This window comes from Cebus imitator, unplaced genomic scaffold, assembly GCF_001604975.1.
Source record: "Cebus imitator isolate Cc_AM_T3 unplaced genomic scaffold, Cebus_imitator-1.0 Scaffold57, whole genome shotgun sequence".
NCBI lineage: Eukaryota > Metazoa > Chordata > Mammalia > Primates > Cebidae > Cebus > Cebus imitator.
The window spans coordinates 6,780,173-6,798,240 of NW_016107372.1; the positions used below are offsets into that span (position 1 = coordinate 6,780,173).

The following is an 18,068-nucleotide window of genomic DNA, read 5'->3' on the forward strand; positions in this document are numbered from 1 at the left end:
AAAAAACTAAAACACTGCATACAACCTGTGTAGTAAAACAACTCTTGATTTGTAGATGTGAAAATGGTTATGTTATAATAATGTGAGAATATTTATATGATGTTTTTGGTTTTAAAATTCTGTAGCTTTTAGTAGAAAAGTTTAATAGTTCACTCTGGGTAGAGACCTTTTAAGACTTTTTCTGGCTTTCTGGGGATCTTAGGTTATAGAGCCTGAAAAGATGATTTGATATTGTGCTCATCTATTAGCAGTATAGACATCTCTGAGGCTTATAGTTCACATTAACTTTGCTCTTTTTTGAAATTGTTCTGAGTATTTTGCTTATCTGTTACTCAGTGTCAAGGGATAGTGTCTTAGTTTGCTTTATTAGAACCTCAGCATATGTTATCAACAAACTAAATGCACATTGCTCATACATAGCTATGCTATTTGAGGCCATCATTATTACATGGCTTTGCATCTTCTGTTTGTGAAAAGTTAGTCACATCTGTACGTTTTTTATGGATGACATCCTGTGTATCAGGGATATCTGATTAAAAATAGGTAGCAGTATAGGTGTAGGGGTAAATTCTTTTACAGTCATTTGATAAAACTCTGATACACCTAGGTCTTGCGTAGGATTTTGGTAAAAGGAAAGAAATCGTTCTGTTAAAAAGAGTTGCTTCTTAAGCTCTCCAGAAAAGATCAGAATAACAAGACTCAGTTTGAGTCATTTGCTTAAGGATCCTCTTGATTGAGAGTTAAGTTGGTATTTTACTGCCAGGGTGACTAAAATAACTATTTTGCCTACTCCTTCCTCTTTTCACATTCATACGCATCAGACATGACTTGGAGAGGATTCCACTAAGTCAGTAATTTTTATCCAGTTCAGATCAGAAGTACGTGTGAAGCTGATCAATGTTGCTTCGGTTGTAAATGCAGAACTTGGAGATTTTATGTGGCATTTAAAAGGGGATCATTAGTCAGATATTAGCAGAAAATCAGTCAGCAAGTATAAATGCTTGTTATGTGCCAGATACTGTTTTAGAGGCTGAGGAATTTAGGAGTGAAAAAAAAATCCCTCCCTTCATGAAGCTGACATTTGGTTGTGGAGAGGGTAAGACTAGGAGGAGAATGAAGAATGTGGGTTGGAGTTGGATATCAGTAGTGAGGTGAGGCTGTTACTGTAAATAAGGTGGACATTTAAAACTTCACTGTAAGATGACAGTTGAGTAGAGGTTTGAGCCATGCAGGAATCTGAGGGAAGAACATTCTAGACAGAATAGCAAATACGAAGACACTGAAATGAGCTTGTTTGATGTATGCCAGGGAGTGCATGGAGCAGAGTGAGCAAGGGGGGCGGGAAATGGATGAAGCTGAGAGATTATCAGATCCAACAAAGCTTATAGAACATTGTAAGGGCTTTGACTTTAACTCCAAGAGAAATGAGAAATCATTTGAGGGTTGTGAGCAAATGAGTGATACAAAGTGATTTATGCTTTCAGAAGCTTACTCTGGTTGCCTGATGATAGAAGGCCAAGAGTAGAAATGGAGACCAGTTGGAGATGATGATGGTTTGACTAGGATAGTAACAGTGGAAGTGGTGAGAAAGAGTTGAATTCTAGGGATACATTTTGAAGTTAGAGACAACAGGATTTTCTGTTGGATTAGTATTGGGGCGAGAAAGTAGTTAATGATGATCACAAGCTTTTTGGCTGGAGCAGCTGGAAGGATGGAGCACACATTTGCTCAGTTGGAAAAGACTTCAGGGGAAACCAACTGAGGGAAAAGATTAGGAGTTCTGTTTTAGGCTTGGTAAATTCGAGATGCCTCCTACGCATTCAAGTAGAAACATTGAGTAGGTAGCTGGGTATAGGACTCTGGTATGCGACAGAGGGGGGCCAAACAGAGAATGTATCAATTTTGAGATTGATTTAAAACCATGAGAATAGATGACATCAACCCCACCTAGAAACTGAGTGTGGATAGATAAGAAATCAGAACTTGAGCTTTAGGATTGGAGGTTTAGGTAATAAGAGCCAGTAAACCAGACGAACAAATAGGAGACAGAAATAGAAGAAAAACAGGTGACTGTAGTGCTTAGAAGGTAAGTGAGGAATTTCTTTTTTTCTTCTTCTTTTTTGAGATAGGGTTTTGCTCTGTCACCAGATTGGTGTGTAGTGGTGCAGTCAGTCTCAGCTCACTGTAGCCTCAACCTCCTGGGCTCAAGCCATCCTCCTGCCTCAGCCCCCACAAGGAGCTGGGACTACAGGTGCATGCCACCATGCCCAACTAATTTTTGTATTTTTTGTGGAGACAGGGTTTTGCCATATTGCTCAGCGTGGTGTTGAACCCCTCCTTACTTCGGCCTCCCAAAATGCTGGGATTACAGGTGTGAGGCCCCATGACTGGCCATGTTTGTTCAACAAGTAGGAGTAATCAGCTCTTTCAAATGCTGCTGGATTGGTCAAAGTAAGATGAGAACTGAGACTTTGACCATTAGATTTTAGCAATATAGAAGTCACTGGTAACCTTCTCGAATAGTTTCAGTGTAATGGTAGAGATGAAAGTCCTGTTGGAGTGGGTTCAAGATATAATGGAAAGATGAAACTTGGAGACAGTGTATGTAGAATCTCCCCTTCAGCTTGCTTGTGATTTTGCCATAAATGGAAAGAGAGATTAGATCATGCTGAAGGAATACATGGGGTTGTGTGGATTTGTTTTTAACATAGGAAACTGACAATTTTTTTTTTCTTTTTGTTTTTTGAGACAGGATCTTACTCTGTCACCCAGGCTGGAGTGCAGTGGCGTGATCTTGGCTCCCTGCAACCTCTGCCTCCTGGGCTCAAGTGATTCTCCTACCTCAGCCTCCTGAGTAGCCGAAACTATAGGCATGTGCCACCATGCTCAGCTAATTCTTAAAAAAATTTTTTTTGTAAAGACAAGGTCTCACTATATTGCCCAAGCTGGTCTCAAACTCCTAAGCTCAAGTGATCCTTCCTCGTCAGCCTCCCAGAGTGCTGGGATTACAGGCATGAGCCACTCTGCATGGTGACACTGACAGTTATTAGTATGAATGGAAATTATTGAGCAGAGGAAAAATTTTGATGATGCTGAGATGAGTAAAGGGAGACCTTCTCAATAGGTGGTTTGGCATAGAACTAGAGATTTTACTTGTCAAATTTCATTTTGTGTAATATTACCTTGGGTTCTTGGTAAAATGTAGAAGATTCTGTTTCTGTAGGTCTGGAGTGGGTCCCTTAATTCTGCAATGCTAACAAGTACCTAGATTTTGTTTATGTGTCTGGTCCTTATGCTACACTTCAAGTACAGTAACTTGGCACTTTGAGTGATTGGAATTTGTATAGTGTCTCATCAGGTTGTTTTTATTTTCTTAGTGGAGTAGGAAGCAGTCATGATCATAAAGTGAGGATGGAGGAGATAGTATAAAATCATCTAGAAGTCAGACTGACTAATGGAATTGTGGGGTCACATAAAGGCTGCACTTAACGTTGGTGATGAATTTAAACTCAGATGGACCAAAAATATGGGCGTGTGTTATTCTTCATTTTCTTTCAGCCATATGGATGTGTGTCAGGAGTATGTGGGCTCTTGGGATTTAACTTGGCAGGTGTTTTGGTGGGAGAGAGAGAAGGGGTAAGTGACTTATGAGTATATAAACCATTATTATTTAAAGTGAAGAGCTCTGCTCCAGGTAAGATTGGAGGGAAGTCTTAAAAGATTAGAAATTGTGTTTAACAGATCTTGAAACTGGTTTTAAATTTATCCCTTTTTTTTTTCCCTGTTAAAACAGGTTGTTAACATTCTTATGTGCCATAGATTTATAATCATAGCTGTGTAATAAAATATTTGCTATATATGGACAAACATAGAAAGATTTTCAACCATTGGTTTTTTTNGTCTCTTCTCTCTCTTGGATATTACAGATGACCATGGATGAAAAATATGTAAACAGCATTTGGGATCTTCTGAAAAATGCAATTCAAGAAATCCAGCGTAAGAATAACAGTGGTCTTAGTTTTGAGGAGCTGTATAGAAATGCATATACAATGGTTTTGCATAAACATGGAGAAAAGCTCTACACTGGACTAAGAGAAGTTGTTACCGAACATCTCATAAATAAGGTATCAAATTTTAAAGGACTGTTGGTAATACTATATTGAATGTAGAAATCCTTTATGCTATATTGTACTTTGACCAGAAGTATTTTTTCAAAGGCCTCAGAAGTCTATAGAAATTACTGATTTGTGACTATATTATAAACACTCATGCAAAATTTATAATCAGCTAAATTGAAAATTTTGATAATTGAGAGATGAATTTTGTGATCTATAATAAATATATCCTATAAATCATAAGCAAACTCAGTAATTCACAAATGCTTATTAGTATATTAATTACAAGGAAATTTTTTTCCTTAAAATGATTTCACCAGCCCATTTTTACTTTCTCTTCTTTTTCTGTATATTTGAAGACAATAATAACTACATCGTTTAAAAAATATTTCTGAGATGGTTCACTAATTAAAATTGACTGTACTTTAACTAAGTTTTAAAGATAAATTATTCGTGGGCTGTTCACATTATTACAGGTGGTTCACTGATTTCAGAAAGGTGTATTTTTTTTTAGATCAAATGTTTTGATAGAGTAAACTCTTCATTGCATGTTAAATGTATTTGCATTTAGAAAATAACTTTTATTACAATTCTTTGCTTTAAGATTATCAAATAAAACGTAAAATGCCACAAACTGATTAAAAACTTCTCATAGTCTTTATGTGGTATTGGGGTATTTATTTTTTTAATTTTATTTTGAAAAAAAGCTTTACAAATAGCACAATGTGAACTCTTGGGCACCCTTCACCTAGATTCACCAGTTGTTAATATTATGCTACATTTTTTTTTGCCAGTTTTTCTATTGATATTTGTTATTACTGTTAAATATCAACATTATTATTGCTGAACCATTAGAGAATAAGTTTTAGATTTCATCGACCCTAAAATACTTTTCAACATTTCTTTTAAAAATAAGAAAATTATCTTACTTAACCAAAGAACAATGATCAAAATCAGGCAGTTTAACGATACAATGCCGTTGCCTAATACATTCCTTATTCAGATTTCACCAGTTGTCCTGTATAGTGGTGATTTCCTTTATAGCAATTTGTTTTCTGATCCAGGATCCGGTCCAGGATCACATGTTCAATTCCTCAGCCTTTCTTCGTCTTTCAGCACATTGACATATTTGAAGAGTATAGGTCAGTTGTTTTGTAGATTATCCCTCCATTTTTGGTGTGTCTGATTGTTTCCTCATGACTAGTTTCAGGTTATGCATTTTTGGCAGGAATAATACGTAAGTGATGTTGTGTCCTCAGTGCATCACATCAGGAGGCACTTGATGTCAGTTTATCCCATAATTGGTGATGTTAACTTTGATCATTGGTGTCCGCCAGATTTCTCCACTGTGAAGGTACCTTTTTTCCCTTTGTAATTCATACGTAATCTGTTCAGATATATTTTGACACTGTATGAATGTCCTATTCCCCTAGAAACTTTCATGTGATGGTTTTAGCATCCATTGATGATTCTTGCATGAATCATTATTACTATGGTGGTTGCAAAACATTAATTTTCTATTTCTACTCTTTCTTCTGCAATTTCTTTCTCTTAAAGGGAATTACATGAGCCAGGCAGTTAGTATCTCATAAAGCAATATGATTGTGTTCTTCACACAATCAGCAGTTTTTTATTAAGTTATGCACAGCTTTCAGTGATAACATTGTGGATGTGAAGAGATATGATACTGTCCTTTCCTGGGGTTTTGATTGCGATGTGAGAGATGGATGATACACACATTTAGATAACTGTGTGAGGCGTTACATAAAGTGGCAAATGAGTTGTATAGGCAATAAATGGCTTACGAATTCGAACAAAGGAGAGGTTTCCCTGGGCTGTAAGATTTTATGGGAAAGGATGAAATTGAATTGAGTTTTGGAAAATATTTGGGATATATATGAGCAGTGTGGTGGAAGGCATTCCAGGATGGCAGATGTCGTGAGATTATATAGAGATGAACTAGTTGGTTAAACTTAGGTGGTAAGTAGAGTTTGGGGTATATAATAATTACAGAGATTAGTGGATTGTAGTGTTACAAAGATGGTTTGGGAACAGATTGTAGAAAAATTTGAATGCCAGGCTAAGGGATTTGGACTAAACTGTAGACAGTTATTGGAGGTTTTTAAGTGGGTGGTAATGTGACAGAATATTTGAAGATGTGATTTTAAGTGGGTGATTATGTGTCAGAATATTATGAGGATGCTATAAATGTAAAATTGAGAGGAGGTTTACTAAAATCAGGAGAAGACTGGAAAGATCTGGGTAAAGTGATAGGCTAGAAATGAATGGATGTCAGAAATTCTGAAGTAAGTCTAGACAAAGCTTGGTTACTGGAAGAATTACAGTACCACCAATAGCAGATACTGTGAAGTAATAGTGGGAAACGGATTTGAATGGGTAGAGAAGATAGTAAGATTTGTTTAGATTATATTGAAAATGTTTATACTTGGAAGGTACCTTAGAAATCATTTTGCATGTGAGGAAAATTGAGTGTGAGATCATAGTAAGATGCCCAAGTAGAGATATCATATGTTTGGAGGCACATAGATTTAGAGCTTGGGCAGGAACTCAAAATTAGATGTGGAGATTTGGCATTTGGTAACATATACTGAGGAGCAAGTGTTGGAGTTCAGAGAACGAAGAGCCCAGAGCCAGGGGATGAGTTAGGAGCAAACTATAGTAAGTAGGTGTGGGAAATGAAAAAGACCAATTTAAGAAATTTGGCATCAAAGGAAGGAAAAGTGGAAGAGTTTTGTTTAAAGCTACTGAAGGAGAGAAGATTGGAACAGCTGAGCTATTGGATATAGAGTATGGAATTAAGAACAATGGAAAAGAAGTAAACTTAGAGGAGGGGCATGTTCTCATTTGCCAGAGGTTCTATAGGGAATGATAATGAACATGATTAACTTTAATTTAGATTTACTGTGTGCTGGGCCCAGTTCTAGTGCTTTTACGTGTTTTAACTTAGCTTACAGTCACAGCCCAATGTTGCAGGTAATACTATTATCTCTGTTTTACAAATGAGGAACCCAAGGCACAGAGAATTGGTCATTTGTCCAGATGCATATAGCTATTAAGCGGGCTAGGTGGAACTGAATTGAGGCAATGTGGCTTTAGTCTGAGCCCTTGACTTCTCTGTAGATCTGCTCGTAAGGTAGAATGAATTGATCAAGTTGCAGTATGCTGAAATTCAGTTTAAGGGGCTTCAAGTTAATTGACTCACTGTAAAGCTGTAGTCCTTTAAATTCTAGGAATCCTTTACTTATATGTACAATGATGGAGTTGGAAATAATATCCCTGAGATTCTTTATTTCTAAAATAATTATGAGTCTATAAGTAAACCATCCATCTTCTGAAAATGAGATGAAGAGACTTGGAGAAGCCTTTGTGAGGAATATACTAAGGAATTGACAGTGAAGAAAAAGATAGCTTATTAGGAGTTGGCCTGAATATGTGCTATGTCAGTTTTTTTAAAGCTTGGGCACAGATGCGGGAAAAAAAATAGTAGTCACGTGTTGTGGTTGAGAAGTGGTTCATCCAAAAAGTGAGGAGAAGAGAGAAAGCCAGAGTGTGAGATCAGTGTTTTGGTGACTGAGTTTTGGGCTCAAATAGTCAATTGGATGTTGAAGATGCGGTCCGGTAGATATTGAATTTATATGAGCAGTAACTCCATGAGAACTCTGAATTTCAGTATATTGTAAGTTGCTTACAGTGGTCCCACATTTAAGGTTAACTGTTGTCTTCATCAGCTTAAGCTGCTATAACCGTAAACCGCATGGCTTAAACAAATGTTTCTCACCATTCTGGCAACTGAGAAGTCCAAGATCAAGGTGCCTGCAGATTTATTTTCTGATGAGAGTCCCAGACCTTCCTGGTCTCTAGACAGCCACCTCCTTCCTGTGTCTTCACAGGGCAGAGAGGGAGAGAGGTCATGTCTCTCGTGTATCTTATAATAATACTATCTTCTTAATGAAGATACTACTCTCAAGACGTAACTGCCTCCCAAAGGCCCCAGCTCTAAATACTATCACATTTGGGATTGGGGCTTCAAAATACAAATTTGGAGAACACAAACATTTAGTCCATAGCAACTATCATTTCAAAATATAGGCAGTTTTTATAATATATTCCCTAAAACATGTATTCAAGTTGATTGTACCAAATTTAAAAATGTACAGTATATACTAAATTCTTACATTTATTTCTCTTGTACATAGTCATTAATTATCATTGTCAGCATCTGAAAATGTTCTTTTGTTTCTTTTTTTTTCACAAACACTCATTTGACCAGTCAGTTTTTGACTAGGAAATGTGGCAATTTTAGCATGTCTGTTCATTGATTATTTAAATTGAATTAGGTTTTGAAGCCTCTGCTAGTTTCCATGCTTTTGTTTTCATGTTTTCTATTCATCTTATTTTTACTCCTACTTTATGGAAACATTTTAATAACCATACACACACAGTACTACTGTATTGAAGGGGTCACTACGAAAAGTGAACTAGTAACTGATAGGTAGGACCATCTGACATGTTTGTCTCCTAAAGTGGTAAGTCTGTTTGTTATACTAAAAGGGACTTAGGGATGTTACTGATACAATGTGCAAAAGCATAGTTCGCATGAAAATCAGTATTGCCTATCTCTGCGTTGCATCTTTTGACTAGAAGGTGACATACTGTTTCAGGGATCTCTTCATTATCATTCCCTATAGAACCTCTTGCAAATGAAAATTCCTATCTTCAGTTTCACAGAATATACCTTTCTTTGTTGTTCTGAAAACGTTACTGTTTGGTCTGCTCATCAGTTTTCAGTTCACAGTGCTTTTGGCAGTTAGTTGAACTGCCTGACAAACCATGTATTTATTTATTTTAAAGCAAAGTGCTTTTAGTGCTATGGCATACATAGCCAAGACCCATCTTTTCATATTGAAGAATTCGAAGGAAATATAATTTTTACACAGACTGAGGGCTGGTCTGTTATATAATTTGTTGGTACGTTGATATCAAGGTGAGGATGGTGAACATAGTTAAACATTTTGGTAAAGTAGACAGCAGATGACGGGAAACTTCAGAGAGGATGTCTCTTTGGGATGAAAGTAGCTGATTGTCCACGTTCAAAATAAATTCATAAAATTGAAGCAGGCATAGAAAATATAAGTACTGTTTCTCTAATAAAAGCACTTCCGATAGGATACTATTTTTCTTGCCTCTGGAAGAATGTTTCCATTGAGGAAACTGACACCCAAAGGAATTTAGTTCATTTCTCAAGACCACAAGGCAAAACTTAGGGTGTGCTATGGCCTTAGTACTTTACCATAAGAAAAATCTTGTTTTAGTAAAATGAAAACATTTCAACTTACACAGGAATTTTTTTAACTGGTTTTCTAAATAAGTAAAAAAGCATAGTAGTGGGGGAAAAAAGTTCTGCTGCTTTTCAGATTTAAAGACTTTTAGAATATATATCATTTTGTCAGAATGCCAAAAGTATACTGTAAGACTTTTCTCATCACAGAACTCAGCATTCAAAACCGTTTGCCAGGCTCTGAGCTAGGTGTAAGGAATATATAAATAGAACGCATCTGATTCTTGCACTTATGAAACAGATAGTAAACAGGTAAACAAGTGTTTAGTTATAAAATATCAAGAAAACAGGACACAGTGATAGCGGAAAAAATGATCAAGACACCTACACAGATCAAGAAAGTGCTGTTTGAGGAAATGGTAGTGTTTAAGCCAGGATTAGAAGAATGAGAGAGAGCTCACAGAAAAGTGGGTTGAAGAGTATTCCAGGCAAAGCAAATGGCTGTACAACACTTTTTTCTGTAAAGGACCAGATAGTATTTTTGTTTTTCTGAGCCATACGTTCTCAGTCACAGCTCCTCAAGTCTGTTTTTGTAGCACAAAAGCAGCAACAGACCATATGTAAATGAATGAACATGGCAGTATTCCAATAAAACTTTACTTTATAAAGGCAGCAGGCTGGGTGCAGTGGCTCACGCCTGTAATCCTAGCACTTTGGAAAGCTGAGGTGGGAGGAACACCTGAGGCCAGCAGTTTTGAGACCAGCCTGAGCAACATAGTGAGATGTCATCTGTAGAGTTGGGCTTGGTGGCACACACCTGTAGTCACAGTCACTCAGGAGGATGAGGCAGGAGGATTGCTTGAGCCCAGGAGTTTGAGGCTGCAATGAGCTATTATTGAACTACTGTACTGCACGCTGGGCAACAGAGTGAGTTAAAAAAAAAAAAACAAACAAACAGCAGGAGGCTATTCTTTGCCACTTCCTAAAGACATTGAATAAAATCCTGTCATAAGTAGGGGGCTAAGAGTTGGTAATGGAGAGGAATGGGACAAGGTGGAGTTGCAGAGAGAAGCAGAAGCCAGATAATGCCAGGCCTTGAAGCCATGGCAGAATGCTTTTTAATGAATTGCACGGTATGTTAGGAGGCCATTTAAGGATTTTAAGCCAATAAGTTAGAGGGCTTAAGAGTTAAAATAAGGGGACCAGGAAAGGGGTCCAGTAATTCAGGTGAGTAACAGTGATGGTTTACACTACTATAGTGACAGTTATGATTGAGAAAAGTTTTAAAATATACAGTATATTTTGGATGTAGAAAGAATGTTACCTGCAGGCAGATTGATTGTAGGGAGGAAGAAACAGGGATAAATCTAAGATCAGTTTTAGGTTTTTGGTTCTTGGATTACTGGCTAGGTGATTTCATTTTCTGATACAGATTTGGGGCAGAGAAAGGAACTCTATTTTTGGACAGGTTTTAAGATACCTATAAAATTTTATATGCAAATCAAATTGTCTAAGAAGTTTGAACTGGAAGTGTGTATTTGGGAATTGTGAACATATAGATGGTACAGGTTGAACGTCCCTAATCCAGAAATTCAGAATGCTCTTTCAAAATCCACAACTTTTTGAGCGCCAACATGATGCCACAGTGGAAAATTACACAGCTTATCTCGTGACAGAATCACAGTCAAAGCACAGCCAAAACTTTATTTCACACACAAAATTACTAAAATATCATAAAATTACCCTCAGGTGATGTGTGTAAGATGTATATGAAACAAGTTAATTTCATGTTTAGACTTGGATTTCATCCCCAAGATATCTTGATATGTAAATGCAAATACTCAAATCTGAAAACTGAAACACTTTTGGTCCCCATGCATTTAGGATGAGGGGTACCCAACTTGTATTTAAAGCCCTGGAAGTAAATGAAGTCACAGACAAGAGACAAGAGGGCCCAGAATTGAACTCTGAGGAATTTAAACATTTAGCGAACGTTCAGATACATTGAGGACTGCAGTGGAGACTGAAAAGTTGCCAGAGTTAGTGATACTAAAGACTTACCTCTAACCTTATATGATAATTTAATTTTGACATGTATTTAGCAGAGTTACAGTTTTTCACAGCCATTTTGCGTGTGTGCATGCACGTGCATATATTTGTATGTATTTCAGATATTAAAACATGGTTTTAAATAGTAATCGTTTTGCTACTTGTAGGCAGGTTAAAGGGTGGAGCAATCTTTTTTTGTTCTCCTTTCATAAGGTTTCTATTTGGGCTTCAAACTTGACAGTTTTTAAGCTCTTGTGGAGTAACGAAGGACTTGTTTTCTTCTAACTCCTGTTGAGCATTGTAATAGTAAGAAATAACCTAAATGCAGCCACGATGGGGAAAAGTACTAGGTAGAAATAGAACTGAGCGTTGGGAGTAATTCTCTCATTAATTTCATATTAATACAAGAATCTAATAAGATAATGTGCATAGACTATTCAATACAGTTCTGGGCCTAAAATATTTATTTTGCAGTTGGTGTTGCAATAATCTTGAACAAATTGCTAAACCTTTCTGGAATTTAGAGTATTAATCTATAAAATGAGTTTGAGGTTGTTTGTTTTAGCCCAAAGAACTTTAAAAATTATGATTATGTGTCTTATTAAGTTTAGGTTATTAAGACTTAGTAAGATAATAGATTCTAAGGCTGTTTATTCCTCTGCCGTGATATGTTTGGGATAAAAACATTTCAATTTTTTTTATTTGTTTGTTTTTTGAGACAAGGTTTTCCTCCGTTATCCAGGCTGGAGTGCAGTGACACCATCTTGGCTCACCACAGCCTCCACCTTATGGAGTCAAGTGAGTCTCCTGCCTCAGCTTCCTGAGTAGCTGGGATTACAGGCATGCACCATCATGCTTGGCTAATTTTTGTATTTTTAGTAGAGATGGGGTTTTGCCATGTTTTCCAGGCTGGTTTTGAACTCCTAGCCTCTCCAACTGTCTTGACCTCCGAAAGTGCTGGAATTACAGGTGTGAGCCATGGCATTCAGCTTTTTTTTGGAGACAAGACCCTACTCTCTCTCACCCAGGCTTGAGTACATTGGCATGATCTCAGTTCACTGCATCTTCTGCCTCCCAGGCTGGAGTGATTCTCTCACCTCAGTCTCCTACATAGCTGTGTTACCGGCGCTCCCACCATGCTTGGCTAAATTTTTTTGTGATTTTTGTAGAGACGGGGTTTCCACCATGTTACCCAGGCTAGTCTCAAACTGCTGGGTTCCTACAGGCATGAGCCATTGTGCCTGGCCTCAATTTTTAATTTTTCTTAAAGTCAAGGAAGAAACTTTAGTTTTAATGTAGCAAGAGCATTATTATCTCAGTTTTGTGATGCTTAGCAGTTTTCTTAGATTTACCTTATGCTTAATTTCTTAATCTTTTATACTCCATAGTACTAATCAAATAACATGGTAACCACATAAATGAACCTATAAAAATTCTTGGACCTTGAAAGTTTGTCTTAGAAAATGACTGAACAAAAACAAAGTTAACATTTAAAATTAACTTGTCTTTTTAGTTATTACTGGAAAGAACATTTATTCTAGTCATTTTCAAAGTCTTTCTATCCATATGTTCTATTCTTCTAATAATATCTTACTTCAGAAATTGGATAGGAGGCAGCCAGAATAAGAGGAGCTTCGTCCTGCTCACTTTTCATTTACTCAGAAAACGGCCTGTTGAGCCAGGCATTGGTGTAAGCATTTGTACTCTATCAAGCAAAGATTCCTGTCTTTGTGGAAGTTATGTTTTAGACTTACTGTATGCCTTATAGTTCTAATCTGTTCTAAGCACTTTGTTTTACCTGTAAAGAAATTGAAACCTTGAAGGAAACATATTTTGAAGTTTCAAGTCACTTTCTTTTTGGAATTTCTTTGTAAACTGCAATGTCTTTTGGTAGAACAAATAATACCTCACCATTTTTGTACCTAGGATCTTATTTGCTGAAAATGATGTCTCTGTGTATACTACCTTTTCAGTACATTTTTCTCCCTATTTCTGGAGGAGGAAGAAGAACCAGTGTTAAATATTATATTTGTTTGTAAGTTATTTATATGTGAGGGTACTGATTGCCTCTGGAAATGAAGTTGGTAACTTTAAGGTAATCTGGATTCTTCTGTATGCCAGTTACTTTCACAGACTTACTTTTATAATAAAGCTTTTGGAGTGTTTTTCCCATTTTTCTAGGCAAATGTGAATTAATTTAATAGAAAACATTAATGTTTTTAGTGGCATTTATATACAAAATATAATGACTGTAGTGAGTTAAGGATATTGATAGAAACACTTGGGAATAAGATTTTCCTTAGCAAAGACAGATTCATTTGAGACAGAGATTGAGTTTCTCCTATGTTTCAACCACCCAAAAATAAATAAGACGTGATTCTTGCCAGCAGGAATCCCACAATTTTAGTGAGGTAATCAGATTTGAGGGGGAATTATTTTGCCTGAGGAATTCAGCAGAAGGTAGAAAGGAGGAGGTCACTTTCAATTAGACTTAAAGCATTACACAAGATGCATCATGTGAACAAAACCAAAATACTGTCCTAGTAGGAGATAAAGTTGCATGAGAAAAATGGCAGGTAGATATGAGCATAGTGAGATCAGTGTACATGGAAGGTGAACATGTTCATAAAGATGAACAAAAGCATCTTCGAATGTTTTTGTAGGAAATGAGGATAGTAAAGTGGTTTGGGCTAGATTTTGAAAAACATTGTAGGGGATTTGACTTTTATCCTGTTGGGGGTAGGAGCCATTGGTTTTTATTCCTTAGAAAGGCTGACTGCAGTGAAGATGCAGTCAGGTATTTAGGATGAGTGCCATTTTCAGTGCCTTGTTGCTGCTTGCTCATCTTAGTTCTCATGCTGTCTTGTCTTCCTGTTTAACTTAAAAGTTGTTGGAAGGAACTCAACCCATTATGTTGTTTGGGATGGTGGTGACAGGAGTCAGAAAAGACTATGAGCTAGGTGTAAAAACTGCTAATGGGTATGATATGGGGATAGCGAACTAAATATGAATAGTGTAATCCCAAAAGAGGCAGAGACTATCAAGGATAGCCTGTGGGAAAGGGATTATTAGAGAGTCAGGAAAATAGCAACCATGGGATATGAAGGACATTGGAAATTGAATGGCCTCTACTTTGAAAGGGATGGAAGAGAAACGATGTTGGGGAAAAGTGAGGCTTAAAAGTGTTGTTTAGCAAGTTTGCTCATGTTAAGTATCAGCTATTCTGCTTAAGTTGTTAAGTAGACTATAACTACTTTGAGGACAGGTACCCCTCCATCTTGTTTCTGTTATATTTTTTTAGTGATATTCTTCTACTCTTACTAAATAAGTGAATAAATGAGCTAGGACCTGATCATTTATCGTTGTGTCTCCTGCTCTTTGCATGTGATTAGCACTCAGTTGTTGAAATCAATCTTTGAGACTACAAACAGCAGTCAAAATGGAAACCACCGTGGTTCATAGCCACAAATAGCTGAGATCTATTTTTTTCTTCCTCTCTGTGGGATAATACCTCTCTCTACTCAAGTTAATTACAAAATCTAACCACCATTTAAAAGCATGGTTGATTATTGGGCTATCTGCCTCTGTTTTTTGAGATTGAAGTCTGTCACTTGGCTTAGAACCAGGTCATGTAATCTTGAGAAACTGTGGTTTTTTCCATCTTACTCAAGAGAACAAAAATACTAGTTGCTATGTTGTTATGCTTTGTGTATGTTTTCCTGCATAATTCTGTCAGTGTGCCTGTTAACTAAGTTTTAACTGCGATACTAATGCTATAATAATAGCTTTTAATGTATATCTTAACCAGTGGGAATAGATACTTTACAAATGATAATTCATGGTGGTGTTCTCCTGTGTCATTTTTCTTTCTGCATTCTTTTCCAACCAGTAAGTAAAAAGCTATCGCTTCTCATAGTAGTATTTTGTACAGATTGGGAAATCCTGATTTTTCTAAGATACACTATTTTAAGAACAGTCTAAAAGCATATTTGAACTAAGAATGCTTTTTTTTAAAAAAAGGTGCCAAATTTTAAGTGATTTTTAAGTTAATATCTGCTTCAACGTGTAACAAAGTATCCTTATGAAATTGTGAAAGTGTGTTGTTGTAACACCTATTCTGTGTTCCTTCTTTGAACTCTTAACTTTTTTGTAATGCTATTTATTGTATTCTACTTTGTATTGAGATCATTTGAATGTTCATATTAGGCTCCCTCTTCTCCCCTCTCCCTCAGAGATTGTAAAGTGGCTGAAAGTGTCTTGTATCTCTCATAGTGCCTAGCACCCTGCTTTGCCTGCTAGAAGCAAACATAAATACTTGAATTGTCAGTCTGGGGAAATATTTTGAATGGGTGGTTGATATCTGACAATAGGACCTCATTTCTAAGAGCTTCATTTTGTACACTTAAAGAGTAAGAATGGGGAATGTTTCCCACTAAGAATGAATTTGATTTTGAAATTGAGAGTAGAGTGCTTTTTGTGAAATGCTGTTACATTACTGTGTACATTAGAAAATTACTTAAGAATCTTCTGGCAGCAGTGGAGAAAATTTTTTCCCCACAGTGGCTATCTTACTGCTATTTTAAGGTTACTGTTATGATTTTTCTGATCAGTATTGCCATCTTAATTCTTAAAGTTAAAAATAATGAGAATAACACTGCCAGTCTTCTGTATCTAAAGAACAGTGAATTTTGTATCATTCAGGTATCTCATTATTAGTGAATTCTTAGAAAGTTTAAAATATCTACAAAACATAATTATGTTGGCTTTCGTAGAAGCTTGTTGAGATACAGAAATCTTAAGATTGCTGTGTGTATTATGAGAGCCACATCTGTTCAACAAATTTATATTAAATATACAAGTAATTGGAGTTTGGCTGCATTAAGAATTCCTCAAAATACAAGGTAAAAGAGTTTCTTTCAGTCATTCAGAAATTTCTGTTCTTTAGAGGAAAGGAAAGCAAGCATCCTTATTCCTGACCTGCTCCTATTTATTATATATGACTTATGTAAAAACAGCAAAACATTGCAGTTCTTTTTAACCTTTTAGATCAGGAATTCTCAGGGTCGGGGAAACAGCCATGGAGCTTTTTATTTTTCCCCCCCAAACAATTGTGTCAGATGGGGGGAGATGTCCTTTAAACCTTATGGCTTGACTCCCTCTGAGATTCACTTCTGTAGTAAGCCACTTTTATTGATAGGTTTGTGTCATCACTGTGGTGTGATAAAGTAGAAACATTTTGAAATCTTTTAAGAATTCTCGAATGGCATTCCTTGGAAGAATAAGATTTACGTAACTGGCAAAATGTATAAAGTGACTAACCCCCAGACCACATGTGATTAATTCAGGACTGAAAAAAAAAGTATATGTTTTAAGTGGGAATTTAAATGCTATTTTTGTTTTTATTTTTAATTTTTTTATATATATAAGAATGGTTTTTATAACATCTGTAATTGTAAAAAACTAAAAGCAACTCATCCATTGTTAATGAAGTGATTAAAGAAATTATGGCATTAAGTGCTGTTTTTGCAGGTCTTAGTAAAGGTTGCATATTTTTGTATTATGCTGTCTTTAACAGGTGAAACAGGCAACATATTTTGGAATTTAGAACCAGAAAGGCAGGGAACAGGCATCCAGTGGCTGGTCAACTATTTTAAAATAGCAGCCCCAATTTAAAAATCATACAAAACTAGTATAAATCATATTTAATCGGGGGAAATTAAGTCTTTTCTGCAGTGGTACTAAGTAAGGCATTTCAGTGGAACGTGATGTCAGAGCCATTGATCTAATCATCCATAGTGACGTTACAGGTAAAGAGATGCTACAGACTTTATAGGATAGGTGACTTGGTCAAAGCCCTTAGTAAGTTACCTGGGCAGTTGTCTGCAAAGAGGTTGAGTGTCCCTAATCCAAAAATCCAAAATCTGAAATTTTGCTTTTGAGATGGGAGTGTCTTACTCTGTCGCCCTAGCTGGAGTGTGGTGGCATGATCTCGGCTAACTGTAGCTTCTACCTCCTGGAGCTTAAGTGATGCTCCCACCTCAACCTCCTGAGTAGCAGGGACTGCAGATGTGCACCACTTCACCTGGCTAATTATTTGTTGTTTTGGTGGAAAAAGGCTTTTGCCATGTTGTCCAGTCTGGTCTCGAATTCCTGAGCTCAAGCCATCCGCTCACCTTGACCTCCCAGAGTGCTGGAATTACAGGCAGTGAGCCACCACACCTGGCCAAAATCCAAAACTTTTTGAGTGCTGACATGACACTGTAAGGAAATGCTCATTGGAGATCTCAGATTTTGGATTAAGGATGCTCACCTGGTAAATATTGTATTCCAAAATCTGAAAAATTAAAAAATCTGAAACACTAGTGGCTCCAAGGATTTCAGTTAAGTGATACTCAACCTTAGCTGATTTTGATTATCTTAGCTTCTGGGTAAATGTTAAAATACTGTAGATTTATAGAATGACATACCTTTGAGTTATTGTACCTTTGTGATACTTTTAAATATCCTGGTATAGTTAGGATGTGTTCCATGTTGTTAGCCCTATTTTATGTTTTTAATACATGATATATATATATATATATATATATTTTTTTTTTTTTTTTTTT

At 36.5% G+C, this 18,068-nt stretch overlaps 1 protein-coding gene across 2 annotated transcripts in view; it reads left to right on the plus strand.

Annotated features, from left to right (window-relative positions):
• CUL3 (cullin 3) overlaps nucleotides 1-18,068 on the plus strand; it is a 107,076-nt gene that overhangs the window by 24,726 nt on the left and 64,282 nt on the right. The window contains exon 2 of one of the 2 annotated variants that reach the window (XM_017529025.2): nucleotides 3,927-4,124. In XM_017529025.2, the coding sequence (XP_017384514.1) occupies nucleotides 3,927-4,124 (198 nt within the window). Of the gene's footprint in view, nucleotides 1-3,926; nucleotides 4,125-5,025; nucleotides 5,470-18,068 lie in introns of those variants that run through there. The other variant, XM_017529026.2, reaches the window with a different exon arrangement.